The following is a 25672-nucleotide window of genomic DNA, read 5'->3' on the forward strand; positions in this document are numbered from 1 at the left end:
AATTTTGATTATATTCCTATGCTAGCGTCTGACAATAACCTTAAGCGATTCTTTATGCACACATAAGTGTATATAGGATGAAATTTTATTTTCGAAATCACAGACCCCAAGTTGTATATAAATAACCTACATGATGAGAAAGCATACTACAAGGACATCCCGTTATACAATTCTGCAATTATGTGACGATGTAAAAACATTAACGCAAAAAAAAACATATATATTACCGGTACATTTGGGAAGTGGTCGGCCAATTATACATGTTGAAATACCAAAGCATTCAGTAAAATGAGATATAAATTAACATATATCAATATATGATTCTTTATATAATGCCAAACCTTTTTAAAATTGATTCATCAGCTTGTTTTGTGTTGTTACGGAGGAGTTGCCTATACAAGACCAATTGGGTAAGTTTACATTTCAAGGTATCGCTAGTATCATCAAAATTCTTAATAAAGATTGTCCTGGTTACACCCCATTAAAAAAAGAGAAAAAATGGCACTGCCTTAATAACCACCAGATATTTATAGATGAAGTAGAGATACACAACAAATATATTTTATTGAACGTTGCCTAAAGGAGATCTCTATACAAAAGATTTTTGTCTGATTATTTAATCATTCTCAACCAACCAAGGTAGCCTTTTTAGCTCAACCGGCCAAAGGCCATGTGAGCTATTGCCATCACTCGGCGTCCGTCGTCGTTAACAATTGTACAGAACTCTTCTCCTCTGAAACTACTTGACTGATTAGAACCAAACTTGGTATAAATGTTCCATGGGGTATCCTGCATAGAATTGATGTGGGGATTTTTGATTCGTCGAAAACTATGGCCGCCGTTACTAAAAGTAGAACATAGGGGTCAGACAGTTTTTTCACATATATCTCCAAAACCTTTAGGTTTAGCTAATTCTGACATGGGTAAAAGTGTTTAGCATGATGAGATCTATCTCTGATCAAGTTTTGGTTTTAATCCGTTACGCCATGTTGGAGTTATTGCCTTTTTTCAATGATTTTTGCTATTTAAAATATTATTTCTTTCAAAAATCTTCTCCTCTGACACGACGTGACCAATTGAAACCAAACTTGGTATGAATGTTTCTTGGGGTATCCTGCATAGAACTGAAGTGGGGATTTTTGTTTTTTAATATATCTCCAAAACCGTTACGTTTAGCTAAATTCTAACATGGGGTTAAAGTGTTCAGCATGATGAGATCTATCTCTGGTCAAATTTTGGTTCTAATCTATTAAGGTCTCACTAACCACTTCTAGCGTTTCCATTACTTTACATGTTAAAAAAGTAATTTTCAAAGTTTCACTGAGAATTCCCAGAACAAATGACATCTTAAAGTTGCATACCATTGCGAAGCTTGGAAAATAAGGCTTCCAAAATCATTATGCTAGTGGTACGATGATTGTAGAAATTCTTCGCAAAATTTACTTGAATAAATAATACTGAAAATCCACATTTTTGCCTTTTCTGCTAACTGACAGCATGGAGGCAAATTACTCACACATGTAAACAATATTCATACACTTATGTAGTTAATTACATATATGACTAAAGTACACATTCTCTGCTTTATTTTGACTACTATTAATCATAATACACACAAATAATGCATTTACAATGCATATGTGTAGGTTCAGTGTGTTTTTCGTTCTACATAAGGGAGGGGGGGTTGCCATTTGACCCGGAAGTGGTTAGTGAGACCTAAGCCATGTTGGAGTTATTGCCCTTTTTCAACAAGTTTTGCTATTTTTAATGTTATTTCTTTCAAAAATCTTCTCCTCTGACACTACTTGACCAATTAAAACCAAACTTGGTATGAATATTCCTTGTGATATCCTGCATAGAACTGATGTGGGGATTTTTGATCCATAAAAAAAACATGGCACCCATTACTAAAAATAGAACATAGGGGTCAGACAGTAGTTTTTCGCATATATCTCAAAAGCATTAGGTTTAGGCGACTCTTTGTAAGAGTTATTGCCCTCGAAAGATGATTTTTTGTTTTGTTTTTAGTTTTCAAAAAATATCTTAGAACCTATAATAGATAGAAAGAAACTTTCATTTGCTGAAATGATCCTTATAAGTCCTACCAAAGTCTTCTTGAGTCAAAATTGTTGGACATCTCCTTGTTAAATTTATTACCCTTGAAAGACAAACTTGAAACAGGTGACCAATTCAGGCTCCTGGGAGCCCCTTGTTTTAAAATAGTATTACACTGTGTTAGGAAAATGAAATACAAAATGACCAGTGTATAAATGATTGCAGACATGGATTTTATTCACTTCTTTTCAAATGTAACGAATGACATTTATGACGAAATCTTTCCAGTCTTGAACACGGAATCTACCATGGCGAACAAGAATTCCTGAAAATTCTATTATAGAAGTTTTAACGAATTGAGGGATTTCTTAAAACTGATATTTCCTCTTTCGTCTACCCTGGACATGATTTTTTATGAGCAATTCAGCGGGTGTTTCTAGAAAAGCAGAGGACACCAGATACCTATAATTTTTTACAGATCTATGAGGACGGTTACTTACCGGTGCACCTGGTCCATGCTCCAAGGTTTTAATGGAATCCAAGTTACTCATTTACTTTTGTTACTTTGTATGTATTATTTTGGTTATTTTATGTTCTATGTTGTGTATGTCTGTTTCCGTGTCTGTATCTTCGTCCCCGAATTACATTCTTTCGATTTCCGCCAGTCTTGATTCCCTTGGTTATTCATTGAACACTAGTGAATGACATTAATGTGGACAACTCATTGTATATTTGGCATAGATATATACATATAGTACGTATGAATAGGTAAACCTACTTTGACGAAAATAAATATGTAGCTGCTGTGTTGATTGGGTTCCCGAAAGCCTTACACTGCCTCCCTCGTGATTTAGCGATGGAATAAACAATCTATAGTTGGTAAAAAATGAAATTAATTCAATTTATAGCTATTTATCGAAAAGATCTCAATTTGTGTTAGAGTTTGCTCTTTGTTCAATACTTGGCAATATGATTATAAGGGTGTTCCCAAGGCTCTATCTTAGGTCAGATTTTATTTATTATGTTCCTAAATGATATCTCAATTTAGCTTTATTGTGATTCCCGTGATATGATTGTCATGTTAGGATCGATTCGGGCATCGATGCATTTGGTATTGAAGTCTCAAATTACGTTAACCTTATGAAGTTTGAGCCTAATCCCATCAGGGGAAAACTCGACCTTAAAATTTGATTTGGACGGGGTGTTTATTATGTGAAGATGAAATGAAGCTCTTGGTTGTATCAACTATGTGAAAGGTTAAAAAGGCACTGTAACGTATATAGAAACATTTCAAAATAGTGTTATCAGTGTAGTGCGATGTTGTTATTTGTACGACGGTAAAATTAAAGCTATACAGAGCTCATGTTTGTATGACATAATAAGAAGTCAAGGATTTGAAAAATTGGAAATGCCCTACCTGCCTTTTAGCAGTCAATCAAATTATCTACTTTGCACAATTCATACAAAATACCGAAGCGTCAAAATGAAAAAAAATGTACATACATACATGTATATTAAAAGCATCACTACCTACTTGATAAAAATGTGCACAATCGCGTCTAAGATACGGCTTATTTATTAATCAGTATAAATGAATGCAACGAGATTTAAGAGACCAAAAAAACAAAATTCTACGACGAAATTCAATATTGGTTATATTATGATATGAAGTACTATAATAGTTTTATACTTCACTATTACCAATGGAAGGCAAGTACAAGCATAGACATTGATATATTATATTAAACAATCGATTTCAGTTGTGGGTTTGAAGTTTATAATTATTCCATTTGCCATCTTATTAACAATAGGCTTATCAAATCCACATCAAGATACTTGTATTATCTTTCCATGTTGTAATTATAAGGCCTCTTTCCACAAGCCGCGAAATAGTATAATAATAATAAGTACAGCTCTGCATTAAAATAAAAGACCGAAGCTAATTATTAGTGATTCATACACTGTACATATCTTAATCCCCAATTTTTTTTATTGTGAATTCTTCGGTACGCCTAATAAGGGAGCAAATAAAAATTGGTAACTGGAGATATCAACACGTTTAAAAGTTTGGTTACATTATATTATAGAAAAGTAGGTGAAATTTCTCGCCAGAATTTTTACACTATAAAAAGTCAAAAATATTAACAATATATATGACAATATATGGCAAATTTTCCGATAAACGGGGGGTACCAACTCCCTACATCCCATCTGGATTCGCCACTGAAATGTTTCATTAATTATCTTGGTATATTACGAATCACCCACAGTCTGACTTGAACAAGACCCATACTAAAGTTGGTACTGATCTTTGTAACTTACGCACATATAAAAAAAATGAATTACCCATAACAATATGAAACATGAACAGGCCTTTGTTAGAAACATGTGTTTCCTTCACTTTTAATACATAACTGTGGTCAGTGATCGACTAGCAAACATGTTGCTACGTATTGTTACTTCCGAGTCGATCTTCAAGCTTACATACGACTATTTTTTTAATGATTTTTCGGGATTGTTTATTTGACATGTTACGCTTTATTTTTCATTTCACAAATTACCATAGCACAACTGACCCGATTCTTTGAGATAATTGATAGCTAAAAAATGACAATTGATCAGCGAAACGTAAGTTCAATCTTATTTGAATCAACTACTGCAAACGTGGACTATTTGTTGTGATTTTTGCTACATTACAATAAGCGGTCACAAAATATACACAACAATACAGACCACGTGAAAATTTATTGTGTATTATTTTATTTGTTTTTAAGACTTTATGGAGTCTTGCCGCAAAAATTACATCCAGACCGAATATTTTTTGGACCAGGACCACACAGAAATATTTATATAAGATTATATAAGGGGAATAATTTTTGCATGTTTCTTCACAAATTCTACCCCCAAAATTTTCTTGCCCCGCTTCTAACACCCCTAATTTGAAATCCTGAATCATTGTGTATGAATCAAATCGTAAAAGAAAAAATATGACGATATTTAAAAAGAAAAAGTCGATATATATGATACTTTTAGAGAAAACAAAAGACGATCGACCTTGCAGAAACGTACTCCTATATTGTAAGCGGTTGTAATTCCCCAAGTAAGAAAATAACTTACAAGATAACCTCTTGCACTGCTGGAGCGACAGAAACGAGTTCATTGAAAATTGAAAAAAAAAAATGAAGTACAAATACATCTTGAGCAATTAACACACACACACACGCAGAGAGAGAGAGAGAGAGAGAGAGAGAGAGAGAGAGAATAATTTCATATCGAGCTGTTTAGAAACTACAAGATAAAAATACGTTGTATAATTATTTATATCTAAATTAATATTATTTTATGTTAAATTAGAGTATTTCGATATCGTCCATAGGTGTTAACCCTAGCTCCCGCTTTCGGCGGGAGCATTCCGATGTTTCATCATAGATTCCGTAGTCTCCCTTGGATTGTCCGTCTTCGGGGGTTTTAACCACCACCCCCCGCTTTCATCAGTCACAGAGGTAGGGAGAAAAGGGAAGTCGTGTAGATCAGACGTGACATGTTTCAATTTTGTGCCATGCAAAATAACAGGCTATTAAATGTAATGTGTGGAATTCTTTTATTACAAAAAGCATTGACAGCTAAAAACATGTGAAAATGACGCTATATCAAACCAATCTCCCCTTTTTAAGTTACCAAAGGTTAGAACCTATGTATTACCATGTAGTATTCATGTTCAGGTATGTTTAATTCCACGGGTTATATTATGTATCAGCCTAAATTGTCCCGGAATTCAGCTCATCGCTTGCCCGTTTTTGAGTCCTTTTCCAGTAAGAGTTACCTGCCCTTGGCTGATTCAGCTGCTGATTTTTTTTCTGTTGTTTGTATTTTCCCGATGTCTTCATTTATTACAATATGAAAATACGCCTTTATAAGTTACATAAGAACATTATATCAGGTAAAACTTCCCATCTTCATCACATTAATGAAACTGCGCGGTCTGACCTTCTTTGATAAAAGATATTTTGCCATTGTTTAGCGACTTACGCTTGAACATTGACTTACCTTATCAAATAATATAATAAAAACAAAAATAATTGATTATGAAAGAAGGGTATTTTCTGAAGATCAAAAGGCAGTTATTTTAAATGGAATATGTGGTGATATAGCAGATCAGTCTTACAAAAAAGTAAAAAATAATAAGTCAAAACCAAAAAAGCAGTTAGAAAAACAAAAATGGTCTGATTATTCTATAAATGAACAAAAGAAAAAATTAAACTGGATATGTAGCCAGATAAGGAATGATCCTTTTATATAGCAGTTTTAGACAAAAATATTTCTTTCATCTAAAATCCTTTCAAAAAATGTAAAATATAAAAAACAAATGTATTAATACAAAAAAAATTAGAAAAATTATCAAGTTCTATTGAGAACAACCCTGCAGAGTTTTGGAAAGTCTTAAGATCTATTGAAAACAAAAAGGAAGATCAACATGATGGTATTGAGGAGTTGCTTAGTGATATAAATAATCTGACTAAACATTCAAGATCAAGGGAAGTGTTCAAATGAAAAATCGGAATTTGAAAATGAAATTAATTAAATTAAAAGATATGATTCAAAGTCTTCCTGGTAATACAGATACTGATGGACCAATTTCCATCAAAGAGATTAAACAAGTCTTGAACAAATTAAAAAAAACAAAAAACGTGGGCCTGACGGCATCATAAATGAAATAATTAACACAGTAATAGTGTCACTTTTACTTCTATTGTGAAAATATTTAATCTAATATTGAAAACTGGGATTTACCCGCTAGATTAGAATAAATCCTATTTAACTCTAATTCATAAGTCTGGAAGTAAATATGACCCCTCAAACTATAGAGGGATATCACTTATGAGTAGCATTTCAAAGATATTTAGTTCAATTCTCAATGAGAGACTCAAAATCCTGATGAAGGATAAAAATTCTAAAACACAATTTGGTTTCAGAGAAAATCATAGAACCTCTGACAGCCGATTCATTATAAAGTCAATTATAAATATATTCATAAAAATAAAAAAAAAGTTGTATGAAAACTGTAAAAACCTTAAAGATGTCAATCTTGTAAAAATTCATATAAAAAGATCTGTAGAAGAGAAATATAGATCACTTAAAGAAAATAAAATAAAAAAGCTGTTATGAAAATAGCAAACTTTCACTATATAAAAATATGAAATTGAGTCTTGATAAAGAATATTATTTAAACTTTCATGACTTTTACATAAGAAAATGTTTCAAAAAATTACAATTAAGCGACCACAATCTTGAAATAGAGAGGGGGAGATATTTTAAAATTCCTAAGGAAAACGGACTAAGCATTGCAATGTTATTGAAACTGAAGAACACTTCCTTATACAATGTAATTTATATGAAAACTTAAGACATAAACTTCTGAAAGATTTAAATTGGAAATTTGATGACACGACTGTATCTATACTTAATCCCTCCTCTAAGGAACGTAAAATTTATCGGCTCCTTTTTGAAACAGTCATTAGAACTGAGGGTAGAAGAAGCAGAACTATTTTCATATTTTACTTTAAATAGTCTCATATTGGCATTTGTCATTTTTGTATGATTTGTGATTAATTATGTTGTTGGCTTTTGTTTGTCACAAACATTAATATGTTTCCACGACAATAAAATATTTGAATTTGAATTTGAATATACATGTATTTAGAATCATACGAATAATTTTTTAAGAGACCTATCAAGTGGGGAACTGACCAACAAGCCCCTTATTCTTTTGTATAGAAATCAAACAGAAATCAGGGATGACATCGAACTTGAAGGAGAGCTGTGTGAGATATCCACAGTCTTTGCCATCTAAATTTTAGACAACAAGCCTCTACCCTTAATCTGAAAGGAGTTTTAGCAAAACTTTCACAAGTCTGCCTGTAGTTTTACCAGCATTGGCTGGTGGGCTTGTCCCAGTTTTTGACTTTATCCAGAGATAGAACAAATAGTAACAATAATAGTGTTTTCAATTTGGTAAAACATCAGTCTAATTATGATAGCTAACTTCTTCTATGTTATGAAAATGAGAACTTACATACACGTACAAATTAAATTTTGATATACAAAAGTCTATGAAATGTATAAAAATAACTGTGCCTCAGCGGTCTTCATATTGGTTAAACTTAAGGCCTATAAGATTTACATTTGACTTGCGCATACTGGGGGAAAGAAAAAAAATACTTCGGATTTTAGTTATATAATTTATAAAATTGACAAATTGATAATGACAAAGTTATGTTGAAAATACAGAGGAAGTGTGTATTCTCAAAACACTGAATTACTTTGTATGTATGATTTTAGTTACTTTTTGTTCTTTGTTGTGTATGTCTGTTTTCCATGTCTGGTCTTTGTCCCTGGATTACATTCTTTTGATTACCGCTATAATCTTGGTTCCCTTGATTACTCCTTCCATGTCTGGTCTTTGTCCCTGGATTACATTCTTTTGATTACCGCTATAATCTTGGTTCCCTTGATTACTCCTTCCATGTCTGGTCTTTGTCCCTGGATTACATTCTTTTGATTACTGCTATAACCTTGGTTCCCTTGATTACTCTTCCATGTCTGGTCTTTGTCCCATGATTACATTCTTTTGATTACCGCTATAACCTTGGTTCCCTTGATTACTCCTTTTATGTCTGGTCTTTGTTCCTGGTTTACATTCTTTTGATTACCGCTATAATCTTGGTTCCCTTGATTACTCTTCCATGTCTGGTCTTTGTACCTGGATTACATTCTTTTGATTACCGCTATAACCTTGTTTCCATTGATTACTCTTCCATGTCTGGTCTTTTTCCCATGATTACATTCTTTTGATTACCGCTATAACCATGGTTCCCTTGATTACTACTTCCATGTCTGGTCTTTGTTCCTGGATTACATTCTTTTGATTACAGCTACAACCTTGGTTCCCTTGATTACTCCTTCCATGTCTGGTCTTTGTCCCTGGATTACATTCTTTTGATTACCGCTATAACCTTGGTTTCATTGATTACTCTTCTATGTCTGGTCTTTTTCCCTGGATTACATTCTTTTGATTACCACTATAATCTTGGTTCCCTTGATTACTCCTTCCATGTCTGATCTTTGTCCCTGGATTACATTCTTTTGATTACAGCTATAACCTTGGTTCCTTTGATTACCCTTCCATGTCTGGTCTTTGTCCCTGGATTACATTCTTTCGAGTACTGCTATAACCTTGTTTCCCTTGATTACTCTTCCATGTCTGGTCTTTGTCCATGGATAACATTCTTTTGATTACCGCTATAATCTTGGTTCCCTTGATTACCCTTCCATGTCTGCTCTTTGTCACTGGATTACATTCTTTTGATTACTGCTATAACCATGGTTGACTTGATTACTCTTTGATTACCACTATAACCTTGGTTCCCTTGATTACTCTTCCATGTCTGGTCTTTGTCCCTTGATTACATTCTTTTGATTACAACTATAAACTTGGTTCCCTTGATTACTCTTTTATAAGAATATCAGAGTAATCAAGGAAACCAAGATTCTAGCAGAAATCAAAAGAATGTTATCCAAGGACAAAGGCCAGACATGGACACACACACAACAAAGAACATAAAATAACCAGAATAATACATACACAATTTAGCTGTAAAAATAAATAATTATTACTTATTATTTATCAGTTATTGTCCCAAGGAAATTTGATGAATTTTGTCAAATTCTAACTGTTAATTGAGGATATCAAACTCCTTATTATGTAATAAAAAATTATATCTTTCAAAAGAAGTTTTAATTGGCAGTAAATACATGTGTTCAAGCTGAGAATAATAAAACTTAATCCTAGATTCAAGATTCAATATTTTATTACATTGTGTATAGTCTCACCACTAACAAACATATATATTTAAAACCTACATAGAAAAAATAAAACATTAGCATTGTATGCACCAATCTAAAAAGATTGATGAGAAACTGTCAAAAGACATAAGTGTATTCTAAATACAAACTATATATAGTACAATTATAAAATAGAGTTTTTTTCTTTAAACAGACAGACACAGTGTTTAGTAGCTTACTGAGAAATAGTGTATGAAAATGGAAATTTTGATATTTCTTTCTCAAGACATAGGTACATTCCTTTAGGCATCATTTGATTGTTATTCGTAGCACATTTATTAAAAGTAGCCATTATCATTCAGCAGATTTTAATCTTTTACTTGATATTAATTTCATTTTAATAAATGCAATAACTTTCAAAAACACTCAGTGACAAATCATCATTTCTGAACCTTTAAAAAAGTGAATTTTTTGCTTACTTTTCTAAAAAGACCTAATTTTGAACTTAAAAATTGTTACATTCCTTTTATCTTAGATAATTAGAAAAAAAACATGTTGCCTTTCTCCAATCTGTTATCTTTAATTTGGTACAACACTCATCTAAATCCATCCAGTTGTTTTTGCAAACACCCTTGGCAAAGTAACCTTATTTTCAACAGAGAAATATTAGAAAATTGGCTGATAAACAGCCAAATAGCGATGGCAGTGTTCTATATAGATTATAACATATGATTTCTCCCTATAATATACACTTCCTGAATACGTGTATATAAAACTATGTGTTGCATGATGAAACTCAGTGATAATGTTCAAAAACATTTTATTTATTTTACTTTATTTTATTTTATTTCATCAATATATAAACTATCTCCTCTACACCATGCACAGGTGGCAAGTCAGCATTTTGTTCAGGACTTGCACTGGACAGGTGCTGATTGGGCCATTTACACCGTCATCAGGTGCATTCCTGCAGGAAAGATGCTTCAGATGACACTCCAGTTTGAAATGAACTTTGACCCATATATGTTATTACTAATTCATGTATAAATTGTAAACAAGAAAGTTCCTTGTTTAAAAAAAGGAAGGACAGCATCTGAGGCTGTGTCTGTCAAACAATTATAAATTACTGTTATACACTCGGAGAATAATTTACTTGTATACACAATATGTTCTGCATGTGCATTATAGTCTGTATTCTTTCAATCATTAACTCTTTTCTTATTGTATTCCGATATATTTACATATTCACTTTATGTAAGGCCCACAGTGAGTCACTGATTTGTGAATAAAGTATTTGAATTCTTGTATCCTTGTACATGTATTTGGGTGCAGTTTGCTTGAGGTAACCAAAAGCACTGTCATATAATTTTGAGAAATTTTTTAAAAGTGAAAAATAGGGGGTTGTCATACAATGTACGTGTGCTTGTTTTCTATTACATGTAGAATATTTTATACCGTCTTTGGGCCAGTGATCTAATTTGATCAGATAATATCTGATGGCAATGGGCTTATTCAATTTACATTGATTTACATGGATAAATCTTCTATGCTTAGTGACTTCTAGCAAAATGTACATGTAATTGAATGCACATGATTTGTAGAATTTAATAAAAACTGTCTACTTCAAGTCACTTACATGTATTCCTCTAACAATTAAGTTCCTTACTAAAATGTTAAGTAATTATACATTTTGTACATTTTTTTTTGTAAAATAATTGGTCCACAAAAATGTGATTTTGATGTAATATGGTATTACAATATATACAGTATAGCGGGCTATTTTCACGGGTGACAAGTTTTGAAATTTGCTTTGCGAATAGGGGTGCAAAACTTTCTTGCTGTTTTAAAATGAATGTAGTTTTGAAATAAATCTCTCTCCTTTACAGAATGAATGATAATCTGTAACAAGAGACAATGTATTTATGCACTGAAATAAGTAATGAAACATAATGGAAAAGAGCTTGGAAGAAATTGACAGGCTTTTGGAAAAGTTACAAGTTGAGGCAGATGGCTGTAATACTCCAAAGAGGTTTGGGTCACCATCAAGTCAAGTGGACTGTACCACTGAATCTAAATCCCCAGATCATAAAAAACTAAAAAAACTTATTTCAAAGGATCAAGAAAATAATCAAGTTCCTAAAATTGTTGCTATAGATGATTCCAAGTGTAGAAATAAGGATTTTAAAGAAAATTTTAACCCAGCTAAAAATCCTGGTAACTTTCCAAGTACTAGTACTCCCTTACATCTTCCTGATAGAAACAACAATGCAAATTCGTCACACAGAACAGGTAAACACAAAAATTTGCAACATTTTGAACATGGGAATGGAGTTACTTCCCCTGAATTAGCACTAAAGGGCCCTATTGCAGTTGTACCAAAATCTCCATCTAGACACACAAGAGAGGATGACAGGAAAAAAATATCTTTTCCATCTGTGGTAAGAGTCTTAACTACAGTGAACAATGTTTTAATTTCAAAACATGCTGATGACTTAAACCTTGTCTGGAACTCGGTCAAACCTGACAAAATAGGGGGAAAGCATACTGTTGCATTGGAAACAGTTATTAAGGAAAATTTTCATTTAGTTTTTAAAAACTGTTTGAAGCATTTGAAAGACTTGAAATTGGATGAGAAGGAATCTTTCCCAGGTTGGCAATCTGCTAAGAATGTACTGAATGTTACATGGATTTTATCAGATTCAAGTCTAATATTCAGTCAACAGATTGTCTGGGATGACGAGACTTTGCAACTTCTTTATTTTGTTTTCAAAACATATGTGAACCATGATCAGTTTGAGGAAGATAAAACTTTGAAGTACTGTGTAAAGGCATTTTTGGGTATACTTCACAATATATGTAGACACTGCTTTGAAGCTAAGGAATACTTGAGAAAATTCCCATTCCTCTCTGCATTGTTGAAACTGTCCAAAACAAGAATTTCAATGATCAAGGCTAAATGTTTAATAGTAATGTCTTATGTCGTCAACGATTCTGAAATACACATTGTTAGCACTGACAGTCAGGTTCTGGTCTTCATCATCAATATTTTAAAAGATGCTAAAAAATCTGAAGATCATATGTCCTATAAATATGGAATGAATGTTATGGAAATTTTACATGGAATAAATAATCTCCTTGCTAATGATGAGAACAAAGAGAAATTGCTGTCCTTGGAGATATTAGAAGAATATCTAGAGTTACTGGCCTTGAAATTCACTGATGAAGAGGTTTATTTAACTGTACTGGGATTATGGAAATTGTCTTTTCATAGATCAAACAAAGATAAGATGAGGGCCAGTCAGGCACTTCTTCAAGGTAATTTCTTGTTATGAAAACACCATTTTAATTGTTCTAAAAATTGATGCATTTTTCGTTACTATATGAACAGAATATAATTATCATATTGGGTTTTTAAAGATTACTGTAAAGTACATGTACAGAAAGGCAGATGTTTGTAAGTCATGAAAACCAACTAAATGAGAAATTTATGGACTGACTATTTCAAAAACCAGGTAGCAGATATATTTTGTAAGCATTAAAAACAATCTATTGAAAATCATTTGGAATAATCACAAAACCATATCAATTTGTAATATGAAACAAGCAAGTATTGAAATATGCCTCCAAATGCTAGTAGCTTCATGTCCATCAAGTGTGCTTATAGTTTCATTTATAAATTGTATTCGTCTTTTGTTGTTGTCAGAACTGACCAAATTACAGGATTCACTACATGAGGACTTGAAACATGCTGCCAGAGGTGCCTTGTGGGAGATAGGACAGAATGTTCCAAGTCCGGACATTGCTTCTCGATCAGGTATCTTTGCATTATTGTATAAGATTGTTGTTGTTGAAGTGAATGGCTGTATGTTGTGACTGTTATGGTTTTGTTTTGAAATAAGAGGTCAGGCCCCTCCTTTTGCTAATCCCTAAAGCTAGACTGTTGAAGTTCAGATGAGAGAATTTACATATTGTTGCATGTTTTTTGTTTTGCTTTAAGTGTCAGTATCCTGAAGAACCAGATAGTGGGTGAAACATGGTATGAAACATGGTATGAAAAAAAACCATCATTTTGATAGTGTAATTTATCTATTTGCACTATCAGAATCAAGGAAAACAGACAATATTGTCCATATCATGCTGGACCATTGAGTTACAATTTCATTGAAATGCACTGAAAATTATGATTTCAAGGGCAGATAACTCTGTAAAAAACCTCTTTTTTCTAGGATTTTATTAACAAATTTCTGCACAAAGCCTGTGATGCAGAGATCAAAATGTCTTTTCAGACAGAGAAAGTATCCTTGAGTGATATTACATTGTCAAATTGGTGGGGTTTTGACATGCATGTTTCTGATTTTTCCTATTTTGCCTGATTCTTACAAACACTTACACTTAATGACTTGTACATATATGTTTCAAGGCACTTAATTCATAAGTGAGATGTTTAACATTTTGAATTGCATTTGTTTAATTTTAAGGAGAAGAAACCTTCAGGGGTTCTGTATCTGTGAAATAATTTCTTAGATGTTTATAAATTTCGATGGAATGGTAACTACTGAACCTAAAACAGTACCTGAGTACCCAAGTATCTGTTTTTAAATTTCAATGGAATGGTAATTACTGAACCTAAAACAGTACCTGAGTACGTATCATTCAACGTTGAAACTTTTGAGCTTTTAGATGTGTATACTAAGAACAGAATATAGAATTGTAGAGATCTATGTTGTTTGCATTTGAAACAAAATGGATTTGGATGTTACAATTCATTATAATTGGTCTTTAGGTTCCTTTGTTTTTTTTTTTTATTTACAGAAATTGCTTTTAATATAAATGTTGTAAATTTCATTTTCCAGTTTGGTTTGTTAACTTGAGTTTCTGCTTTTTGCATCTGGTAAGTGGATATGAAACTATAGAACTCAATTTCCTTGCATATAACGTAGAATTCTTAATGTAATGTACTCTCTAACCAGTAGTCTATCCTATTAGCTGTTAGTCCTACATGTTTGCCTAAGTGTTTTTGCAAAAAATGATGTACTGGTACATGTACAATGCTTTTACACAGTTACATGTATGGAAGGAAAATGTTTGAAAATAGTTATGATGCAGCTCACTTAAAATCTGAATTAAGTGCAAATTATTATTTAAAATCATCAGGCAGAGGTTAGCTCAGAATGACAGCACAAATTAACTGAAGCTTAACATAAAAACAATGAAACAGACACACAGACACTAGCTGAAACGCAAGCATTTCACAAGGAGTGATATTGTCAAGTGACCCGAAATAGTTCACACGCCATGTATTAATAAAACGGCAGTCTTTATACATGCATATACATGTAATTACATACATGTATATACAGTGAAGCCTATCTCAATTGAACCTCTGTCAGACAGAATGATTTGTTTGTTTAGACAAGCATTGTGTTTACACAGTCTGGTTTGGAATGTTTCCAATTGATTCAGTGTTTGGGTTACACAAGTTAAAAGTGCACTCAATTGATGATTCCCAAGAGAGGGTCTGGTTTAGAAAGGTTTCCAATTGATTCAGTGTTTGGTTTAGACAGGTTTCAATGTACATGATACTACATGTAATTACCACTTCGGTCACTGGTAGATTTTCCTTTTAAAAATCTGACTTACACAAGGAAAATCTTATTACACAGGCAATAACATCATGTGCTCTTTATGCTTTACATGTTTTGTGTATTATGCATGACAATATGTGGGATTAATCAGGAAAAAACATACATTACCTATCAACACAAATTTTAATTTCTAACATAAAAAGATTTGAATTGACAGTTTCCAGTTCTGTTTTCTGTACTTGATTGAAATTTATTTCTTCAACTAATTGTGGATAGAAAACTTGAGAAACATTTTGGAATTGTGGTCCCTCTGTGTTGGGTTGAGATCCAGTAAATTCACCAAACTCTTGACCTCCTCTATGTAGACTAAACATAAACTCCTGCCGACAATGATTTTTTGTACATTATATACACAATTATTTATATTAACTTAAACATTTCCTTTAGTCCATTTGAGACAAAGGTAGGATACAATATAAAACTGTTTTAACTTGCTTCTTGATACATGGATTATTAAGGAGGTAGAACTAGGGTAAGGGACACGACTCTTAAAAATCATTGGAATGTTTGTATCCACCATTTTAGATCAATTTCATGTAAGCATCAAAGTAACTTGGACTGATTTCATTCTGTTTCAAATGAAAGCTTGAAAAGCTTTGGTGAAATTGAATATGATACAAACATATCACTGATTTCAATAGTTGTGTCCTGTACCCTAGGTCTACCTCCTTAAAATTAGTTCTGAACTAATTTATTGACTTGAACAGTATGAATACCCATAATGCTTAGCAGTTAAGGCTTTGAAAATTAAAAAATCTTGTACAGTGTACTATATTCCACAAAAGTGAGTGGATTTATAACTTGTTATGTTGTGTGTTAACTACAATGGATTATATTGAAAACTTGAAAACTGTAATAATAATGATAATAATAATACATTGTAATAGTGTATTTTTTTCAAGAGGTTTACACAGTTGGTTTACAACCTGATCTTTCCCGTGGCCCTCACACACAAAGTTATAACTACCGTACTAAAAAAAAACCACATTTTAACAAAAGCTTATTTGACAACAGAAAAGGACTATAAAGACATATACAATATAGAACATAAAAAATAGTACAAAAATATCAAAATTTTTTTCTCTTTTATGATACTCTATTCGGAATTCTCAAAATTCTTTTTTATATTATTTTTGAATGAGTTGGTAGAAGAACTTTTTGGTGGGTGCCAAATGTTCATGGTTTTCATGGTTAGGTCAAACCACCAGTTCAAATTTACGACAGAATGTAAAATGTCTGTTAAAAACTTAAAGGTTGTACCATGTGTACTGAAATCCACAAATACTAACTCAACAAACTAGCAAAATTTGAGAAACCAGGAAAGTTGATACCATCCAATTCAATTCCTTCACAGTCATTTAATGCAAGTAGTACTATTTGTTTTGTCATGATGGAGTATAATTGATTCATTAATGGATAAGTCCAATATCTTTTCTGAGTCTATTTGGTATCTAGCTGAAATAGAAAATCCTTATTAAATGTGATATTTGCAATTTAGTTCAGAAAGAGGCTGATTGTCCCCATATAATGATCAGTTACCAGTGGGACAGCCAACCAGTCATGTTGAAGGTCAAGGACAGACTGAAGGATGCTGGGTACAAAGTATGGATGGATGTGGAACATATGAGTAAGTTTTCTTGAGAAAGTTTATCTCTTAGAAATGATTTTCCGCAAATAAATAGACACATATTCGTATCAATTTCTCAGATTAAAACTTTAAAGAGATTCTGGAATTCAGTAGTAGCCACATTTTTCATTCCTTATCTTGGAAAAAAGCTAAAAACTTAAAAGAAATAGTGATACACATCAGTTAAATCATTGCAATGAAATCTGATTATGGTACTTTTTCGGTGGAAATTTTTTGGAAATTAAAGCACAATTATCAGAAGTTGTTCTTCCATTCTGTTTTAAGTACTGTACATCATATCTGAGTTTCAATGTGATGAGCCTTTGATAAGTCTTTAGATATTCAATAGAATCAATATGCAACCGAAAATAAGGTTAGAATTTATATATACATGTTTAAAATATTAACATCATTTACATAATATTTCTCCAATACAGCTGGATCTACATTGGAAGCAATGGCCTTAGCTGTTGAGAAGGCTTCTGTTGTACTGATAGGGATGACACAGAAATATAAAGATAGTCCTGCTTGCAGATCAGGTACTTCCTGTTTCATTTACTGTAGGCTAGCCAAACTTAAAAAAAAAATTCTATTTTTCGTGCAATATCCTCCTTTAAAACCTCTTTTACAATTAAAAGTATTATAAAGTTCTCTCAAAAATCAACTGAAAATATTTTCTGTTAGGTTTAGATTTTATACTTTAGAAAAGTATTACAATTAACTTAAAAAAAAACCAAAAAAAAAAACGGTTAGCTAGGAGAGTATGTTTGTATGCTAAAAAGGTTCAAGCAGTCTTTATAAAAATTAGAGTGGAGGTACGTTGTTAAATAGATTGTGCATGAAAATTGTACTTTGTAAGAGTTATCTTTTTTGATGTGGTTGATTTGAGTGGGAGATGAATACATAATTTTCTAGAAAATACTGCATTGTTTGCAGAAAGGACTATAGGTATAGCTACATAAAAATATTGAAATTAGCATTGTGTCTTCAGTGGAGTTTTCTGCACAATGAATTACCATGAGCTGTCATTAGCAGTATATGAATTATATACATGTACTGTATTCTTCACTGTATTACACCCACCACCTTCTTGGCTAGGGATATTGATGAAAAAAGTTAGTTTCCGTGTAAAATGCGCACGTGGAAGTAAAAATCGCCAGCAGAGGACCATATTCAGATGTAGGGATTCCAGTAAATTCCCTGAAATGCGTATCCTTTCATCATTAATCTTTTAAATGAAAGTATTTTTTTATGTTTCCCTGCGTTTGCAAGCCATTTATTGATTTAAATACAGCGATGTATTGGATCCATTCAACTAAAATGTTTGCATTTTCTGTTTTTCATGCAATTCAGGAATTTCACTGAAACAATGGCGTCATGTCCTACCGTTTATATAAAAAGATGTTTAAATTTGACAAGTTTGTGTATTGATATTTGACATCTGGAAACAGTTCATCAAGCAGATTAAAGGATTAATGACAATTGTTTTCACCTTTTAAATTGATCTTTTGTTATTTGATAATTAAATGACAGTGGGCCCGAGGACAGGTTGGAACTCCTGTTATTGTGTATTTAACGCTCCACTGCACACAAGTGAAAAAGTTATAAGGACAGCATGTTTTGAGAGAAAAACAAGAAGCTAGTCACCTTTTTTTATCATACAAACTATGAAATGCAGGAAAACGGCATTGCTGGATAAAACAACTAATAAATAGCAGTAAAACTTCTGATTCTCGAAAATTATGTCTCCAGAAAAAAAAAAATCTAGAAAGTCATTGTTTTGGTGTATACTGGGCACCCCCTCTTGGAACAAAGAAAAAGTTGAAAAAAGGTGTGCGGTATACATGGAAGAATACAGTATATGGATTGGTACTTAAACAATTACCAGTAAATAGGTTAGAGAATGATCAGTGTTTTGGTATTTATCATTTATGAACAGTTTATTTGAAAAATGTATTTTTGCAATTTGCAGAAGCAGAGTACACTTACAAATTAAGGAAAAGTTTCATCCCATTACGACTTCAGCATAGATATGTACCAGATGGCTGGCTTGGCATGCTCATTGGGACCAGATTATATTTCGACATTAGCAGTGATGACAAGATCGAACAGCAAATGACAAATTTGATGAAAGAACTTGGAAGTAGAGGAAAGATTGGCACTGATAATGTTGATGGTACATGTATTTGTCAAATGTAGATAGGTTTCTTAGGGATGGAAAAAAATGCTCTAGGTAGAATTCTGCCCTACATTATACCAAAATATACTACATGTACTTTTTAAATTAGTAGAGAACTCCTGTGTGATAATTTTAATCTTTTAATCTTGAAAGGCAATATTTTGTATTACGAATGACAAACCAAGATTCTGTATTTTACCAATTTTGACAAAATAAAGGCTAAATTGAGTTAAAAGTTGTTTATCTAAAGTGATTTTAATTTCAGGTTTATGCATAGCAAGCCTTCCACAAAGAATCTCTTATGAAGAATGGACAACTGATGAAGTGTTGACATGGTTGTCAGATAACTTCATTACTGGTATCCCTGTTCAAATGTAAGCGATGTAAAAGATACAGTGTATTATGTAGCACTCAAGCTAAGGATCATGCAAAATATGATTCATGGTTGGAAAGCCTACAAATTTTTATTTTTGATATTTTGTTTAAATAAAATTTTATAGCAGGGTTCGACATTAACGGTTGCCCGATTGCCCAGGGCAAGTAAATCGCCGGTCTGGGCAAGTAAAAACGACATCAAAGTTGCCCGACTGGGCAAGTGAAAAAAATATGTGCCCAAATTACATTATTTCTGATCATCGCAGCTCTAAAACATCGAAAATTACTTCTGTATAGTTCGCCGTTCTTCCCGACCTTGCTGACCTAGATTATCATTGGATAGTTTTCTGATTTTCCCTTTGCCAAAAATAGATCGTATGATATTAATGTCGACCAATCAGATGCGTCCAATTGTACATCTATTTTCGTTATCCAATTGAACATCGCAATTTATTTATGGAATTTCTTACTTTGGAAAACTGTAAGAAATCTGTATCGAAAACTTCGAAAATATGAGAGAAAAAGAGAAATAAAATTCTATTGAAGATAGTTATTGTTGTCCATTTGTTAAACTAAAGATGTGAAATAAAAATTCCTCACATGAATACTTGTAATTTCATTGCTTCTTGTTTTACCCCTTATTCCTGCAAAAAATATGACGGCTTTTCGATTTATTTGGCTTGCAATTAATCAGTTCTCCCCAAGTGTTGAGGGAGTAAAATAGTATACTCAACAATGTTGATTGATCATGGTGTCTAACTCTGTGTATCACTGTAATCGAATCTTAGAAGGGTCAATTTATGTTAAACCACTGTCATCTGCATTATAGTTGAACAGTTTCTTGCCATCCACGTCTTATTAAACAAGGGTTTCTGGTTTAAACACTATATAGTGACACAAAGTTCCGGGCAAGTATTTCAATATTTCGGGCAAGTGAATCACATATGTCACTTGCCCGACTGGACAAGTGAATATAAAAGTTAACGTCGAACCCTGTATAGTAAACAGAAATTAGCATGTGGCTTTTCATATAACCCATGTTCATAGGAGATAAAAATACATTACATTACATATTTCATCATATAGACCTATAGAACAGGTTAATAACAAAAATAAAATGTGTAGCCTTTTTGGGGTTGTAGTACAAATTACAGAATTTGCATTATTCTTAGCTGGAGTACTACTTAAGACATTATTGCAATGCTTTATTGTTGTGCATAAGGAGACTGAGGTTGATTGTTATGGTAAAATACACACTTTATGGAAAATTTGATATATCTTAAACATTTGATATTCTAAAAATGACAAATTTATAATTAAAATGCATGTACTAATTTGATGATTTAGGCTTACAGTTCTATTAATTCTCTTATCATTTGGAATACTGTGACTGGGTTGCATTTGCAGTAACTATACTATACAGTTTTAATTTTAAACATTAAAAATGGTTGAATTATTTAGCCTTCCATACTTTAAAAAAGAATGATGCAAATTAAGAATTTTACGTTAAATTCTAAAAAAGGTTACCCAGTCTAATTTTAAATAAGAGTTAGTTGGAGGCATTTTATGTGTGGAATGGACAATGATTTATTTTTGTTTTGGGACTGTTAACAAGAATTTGAATATTTAATTAAAAAATACCAATTAGGTTATTCTAAAATAAAGTAAAAAATGAATTTTGTCATATATTGTAACATTTAGTGATGCCACATGTTAAGTTGAAATAAGCTAATTAATTCCGAATATCAAAGTATCAGAAAACAATGAGTGCCCATATTTGAGCATACATTTGTACATTTATGGAAAGTTATGAATAGCATTGCCTTCATTATCTTGTAATAACGAATTACAATTTCAGTAACTTTCAAGTTACTTGGAAACCTTTGCTAATCATAATGTGATATAATATAGAGTTCTTTTACCTTGTAGAATGAAGACTTTAGATGGACAATTACTAAAGGAGCTAAAAACTATACAGGAGAATGCACCAGAGTACTTCTATCACTTACTACAGACTGACTTCAAACTGGATGTTACTGGACTACTAAGGTTTTCTAGAATGTTACGAGGACTTCGAAAATGACCCATTGTTTGCAATTCTTAAGTGCTTCATGCTACATGTATTACAATCAATGTTTCAGACTGTTGTGTATGTTATGAGCTGATGACAGCTATGTCTCTTATTTAATTTATTTTTAAATTTATTTTATTTTTAGCTCACCTGGCCGAAGGCCACTTGAGCTATTGCCATCACTTGGCGTCAGTCGTCGTTGTCAGTCATCGTTTACATTTGTTCAAAACTCTTCTTCTCTGACACTACTTGACCAATTGGTACTAAACTTGGTATGAATATTTGTTGGGGTATCATGCATAGAACTGTTGTGGGGATTTTTGATCCGTTGAAAAACATGGCTGCCGTTACTAAAAATAGAACATAGGGGTCAGAGAGTAGTTTTTTCCATATATCTCCTAAACAGTTAGGTTTAGCCAAATTCTGACTGACGTTGAAGTGTTCTACATAATGAGATCTCGCTGTGGTCAAGTTTTCATTTTAATCAGTTAGGCCATGTTGGAGTTATTGCCCTTTTTCAACATTTTTTGCTATTTTTAATGTTATCTCTTTCAAAAATTTTCTCCTCTGTCACTACTTGACCCATTGGAACCAAACGTAGCATGTACCTTCCTTGGGTTATCGTGCATAGATCTGATGTGGGGATTTATGATCTGTCGAAAAAACATGGCCATCGTTACTAAAAATAGAACATAGGGTTCAGACTATTTTTTCGCATATATCTCCAAAATTATTAGATTTAGCAGTATTATTTCTATAGCTGAAATGACCTTCATTATAAGGCCTTCAAAAGTCTTCAGGGATCAAATTTGTCAGGTGACTCCTTGTAAGAGTTATTGCCCTTGAAAGATGAATTTTTTACGGTTTTCAGCCAATATCTTGAAAACTAATAGATAGGAACTTTCTATAGCTGAAATGATCCTCATGATAGTCCTACCAAAATCTTCTTGAGTCGAAATTGTTGGACAACTCCTTGTTATATTTATTGCCTTTGAAAGACAGACTTTAATCAGGTGTGCGATTCAGTCTCCTGGGAGCCTCTTGTTTATCTTGGTAAGCTTAAAATCAGTTTCTTATGGTGCTGTTGTTGATGTTTTTTAAGGTTAAGGATCATTTTTGCTTGAATATTGTGAAATCTTGTACAGGAAACGAAAGAAGATTTAAATTTAGAACAGAAATTTTGTCTTGTTAATGAAAGTTTGAAAATATGACTGACTTAGAAATTTAGTCTATGCATGTCTTTGAATGCTTGTATTTTTTTAAGCAGCCCACTTTCAATTTTAATTACATGTTTTACACTTGATTCAGAGAATGTTTTTATTATTATGAGAATGGGACTGGCTTGATTGCAATTGTAAAAAATGAAAATAACATTTTTGAGCTTTACATGTGAATGTTGCAGGATTCATAATATTGTACAAATGAGAATCACATTTTGGAGAAAATGATAAAATCACAATAATTTATTTTTTTTCAATAGTTTTAGGCACCAACTATCTGAAATAACTCTGTACTACAGTGAAACAACTAAATCTCTTATGGACTGTTTGATTTGTTTGGTTAACAAATGCATTTAAAGTCTTATAAAGGGACTTTAAAAGGTGTCTGGTTTAGACAGGTTTTGGTGTCGTCATCGTTTGGTTTAGACAGTTTTTGGTAGTCAGGGTTTGATTTAGACAGGTTTTTGGTTTAGTCAGGGTTTGGTTTAGACATGTTTTTGGTATAGTCAGGGTTTGGTTTAGACAGGTTTTACTGTACTAAGAATTACCTTCAATAAAAAATAAGGAGCAACTTATTAAGGATGTTCACGGTCATGTTCAGCCATTTTTTGTCAGGTTTTTGGACTCCTCTGGTTTTATCTATTTTATAGCATTAGTACTTTTTTCCCAGTGACTCCCAATATTCCTTCCATAATTTCATTTAACACACCTTTTAAAAATGTTTGTTGGGAAGGATTCATGAAATCCTTGCTATTTCGTCTATTTCGTCAGTGATTTTAAGAGATAAAACCTACTAGGACAAAACCTATGAAAATCAAGAGAAATCCTTTTCCCACCATAATTTCAAATGCTTATATCTCAAAAATGAATACACCAACTTACCTGTATTTTTCTTATATTGTTCTAGCATGAATGATCTTAAAAGATATCACAACCGTTTTGAAATCCTGGCTATTCTAAAATAGAGCAGTGAACATCCTTATTTAAGTACCAGTATCTTTTCATGAAATTAAAAAAAAAAGTGAATGTTACAGAGTGTAGCAAAATAATACCAGTAAGTCTCTCCTGCATGTTTACGAATTGTATATATCTTCAGTATAGTGAGGAATGTAAATGTACATGTGTCATGTGTGTGTGTACTTATATTTTGACGTCTCCGTCCATTTATCTTGTACTGGACCAGAGCAATGATAATAAGGCATATCACTGGAGAAGTTAAACAATGTAATTATAGCAAATGACAGGTATCACGAAATATGTCCTATAAAAGATCAATACAAAATGACAAAAACTTAAGTTTGAATTGCATTTATGTGAACCCACCTCTGGGAGGGTATAATCTTCTGTTTTTAAAGCTATCTTCTGTTCTCCTGCTCGGAAGATCAAATTCCAGTTTAAAAAAAATATATAAATTGTAAAAAAATTATTATTAGTAAATGTCAGAAGTTTGATGTTTAGTATTCACTTTAGACATTATACAATCCAGGTAAATAATTCTAGATTTGATATTTTAAATGCATTGCGTTTAGGCTAAGAGGTTTGAGGCACACTTCAATGATTATGAAACATTTTTTGTGTATTTGTCATTGTTTTTGCAAGCCTAAAAGTTATTGAAGGTTTTCAAACAAAATTTTGAAAAATAAAGATAGTGAACAGTGAGCATTTAATAGTCCTAAAAATTTGTCACCTGTGAAAATTACCTGTTATAGGGTATTAGGGATGTTTCAGAATACAATGTGTTGGGGGAGGGGCACTCCTAATAAATATATGATGGATGGAGTGTATAGCTTGTATTGAACAAAAGAGAAAAACATCAACAAAACATCAGATGTAGTTAGTAAAAAAAGGTATGTTGCGACCTCCCCCCCCCCCCCCACTTACATTTAATTCTGAAAAATCAGATAATATGGCAATTAATGATTTCAAGTTTTTTTCACAGTCCTCAAATGTTATATTACATACCAATAACCATGCTAATTTAGGGTCAGAGAATTTTATTTTTTTTCCAAAATTATTAACATTATTTTAGTTGATATGTCTGTAAAATTGTATTCAACTTACATGTATATATTTTGCCTAATAAATCAAACTGACCATGCTTAATATGCAAATGTCTTACTTGTTTTCATTTGGTTTATCTACATTAAATATGTGTATCAAATTGAGTTATGCTAGTGCTGTGGTATAAATGATTTGTCTTGTTAAATCTTTTCGATTGAAAATGTTTTTGGCTTGTGTAAACTTACAACAAAAATAACATTCTATAGGATAGTTTTGATTGAAAGTAAATGCTAAAATGTGATAAAAACTAATCACTGTCTGTGATGCAATATTTTTTTCACCATTGTAATAATTTTAATATGTTGTAATTGCATTTTGATGGCCTATTTAGTAAATCAATTGAAGCAGATGAAGTATTCTTTTCTTTTTCACATTGATGTGACGTTTCTCAGTGTAGGGCATTTTGTAATGTTAAAGTTCTCTAAATTATGTTCATAAATTTCCTAAACTTTGATAGATAATGGCATAAGCTACTGCCAAAGGAATAAAGGAGAAACTGACAAAAATTAAAACTAGGGGCTCCAAAGAACCTGAATCATTAACCTGGCTCGATAAGCAAAATTCTGTTGTTTTTTTTGTAAAAGCAGTCTTGTTTTT

General features: G+C 32.2%; 1 protein-coding gene and 1 long non-coding RNA gene across 3 annotated transcripts; one reads left to right on the plus strand and one right to left on the minus strand.

Annotated features, from left to right (window-relative positions):
- Window positions 1-5849: 5849 nt before the first annotated feature.
- Window positions 5850-25119, plus strand: LOC148612233 (uncharacterized). 2 transcript variants are annotated; one of them, XM_088593487.1, is made up of 8 exons: window positions 5850-5995; window positions 11784-13212; window positions 13601-13711; window positions 17041-17169; window positions 17607-17708; window positions 19142-19345; window positions 19614-19722; window positions 21653-25119. In XM_088593487.1, the coding sequence occupies exons 2-8, from the start codon at window positions 11847-11849 to the stop codon at window positions 21804-21806; spliced, it is 2175 nt and encodes a 724-aa protein (XP_088449613.1). In that variant the 5' UTR covers window positions 5850-5995; window positions 11784-11846; the 3' UTR covers window positions 21807-25119. The 2 variants fall into 2 exon arrangements, with proteins under 2 accessions (XP_088449613.1, XP_088449614.1); XM_088593488.1 differs by lacking the exon at window positions 5850-5995 and having other exon boundaries at window positions 9606-13212.
- Window positions 15647-23999, minus strand: LOC148612234 (uncharacterized). The gene is made up of 2 exons (XR_015924350.1): window positions 23897-23999; window positions 15647-16997 (listed from the first exon to the last, which is right to left on the minus strand). It is a non-coding gene; the product is annotated as an uncharacterized LOC148612234 (long non-coding RNA).
- Window positions 25120-25672: the final 553 nt, after the last annotated feature.

The sequence above is a fragment of the Perna viridis genome, chromosome 7, assembly GCF_037379345.1.
Source record: "Perna viridis isolate PV_CMFRI_1.1 ecotype Kerala chromosome 7, ASM3737934v1, whole genome shotgun sequence".
Classification (NCBI taxonomy): Eukaryota; Metazoa; Mollusca; class Bivalvia; order Mytilida; family Mytilidae; genus Perna; species Perna viridis.

What these genes read in the sequence shown, in the direction of transcription:
- LOC148612233 (XM_088593487.1), top strand. Translation starts at nt 11,847, where the DNA reads ATGGAAAAGAGCTTGGAAGAAATTGACAGGCTTTTGGAAAAGTTACAA. An exon ending in CAGTCAGGCACTTCTTCAAG is followed by an intron (nt 13,213 to 13,600) that starts GTAATTTCTTGT and finishes TGTTGTTGTCAG; the next exon opens with AACTGACCAAATTACAGGAT. An exon ending in ACTGGTATCCCTGTTCAAAT is followed by an intron (nt 19,723 to 21,652) that starts GTAAGCGATGTA and finishes TTTACCTTGTAG; the next exon opens with AATGAAGACTTTAGATGGAC.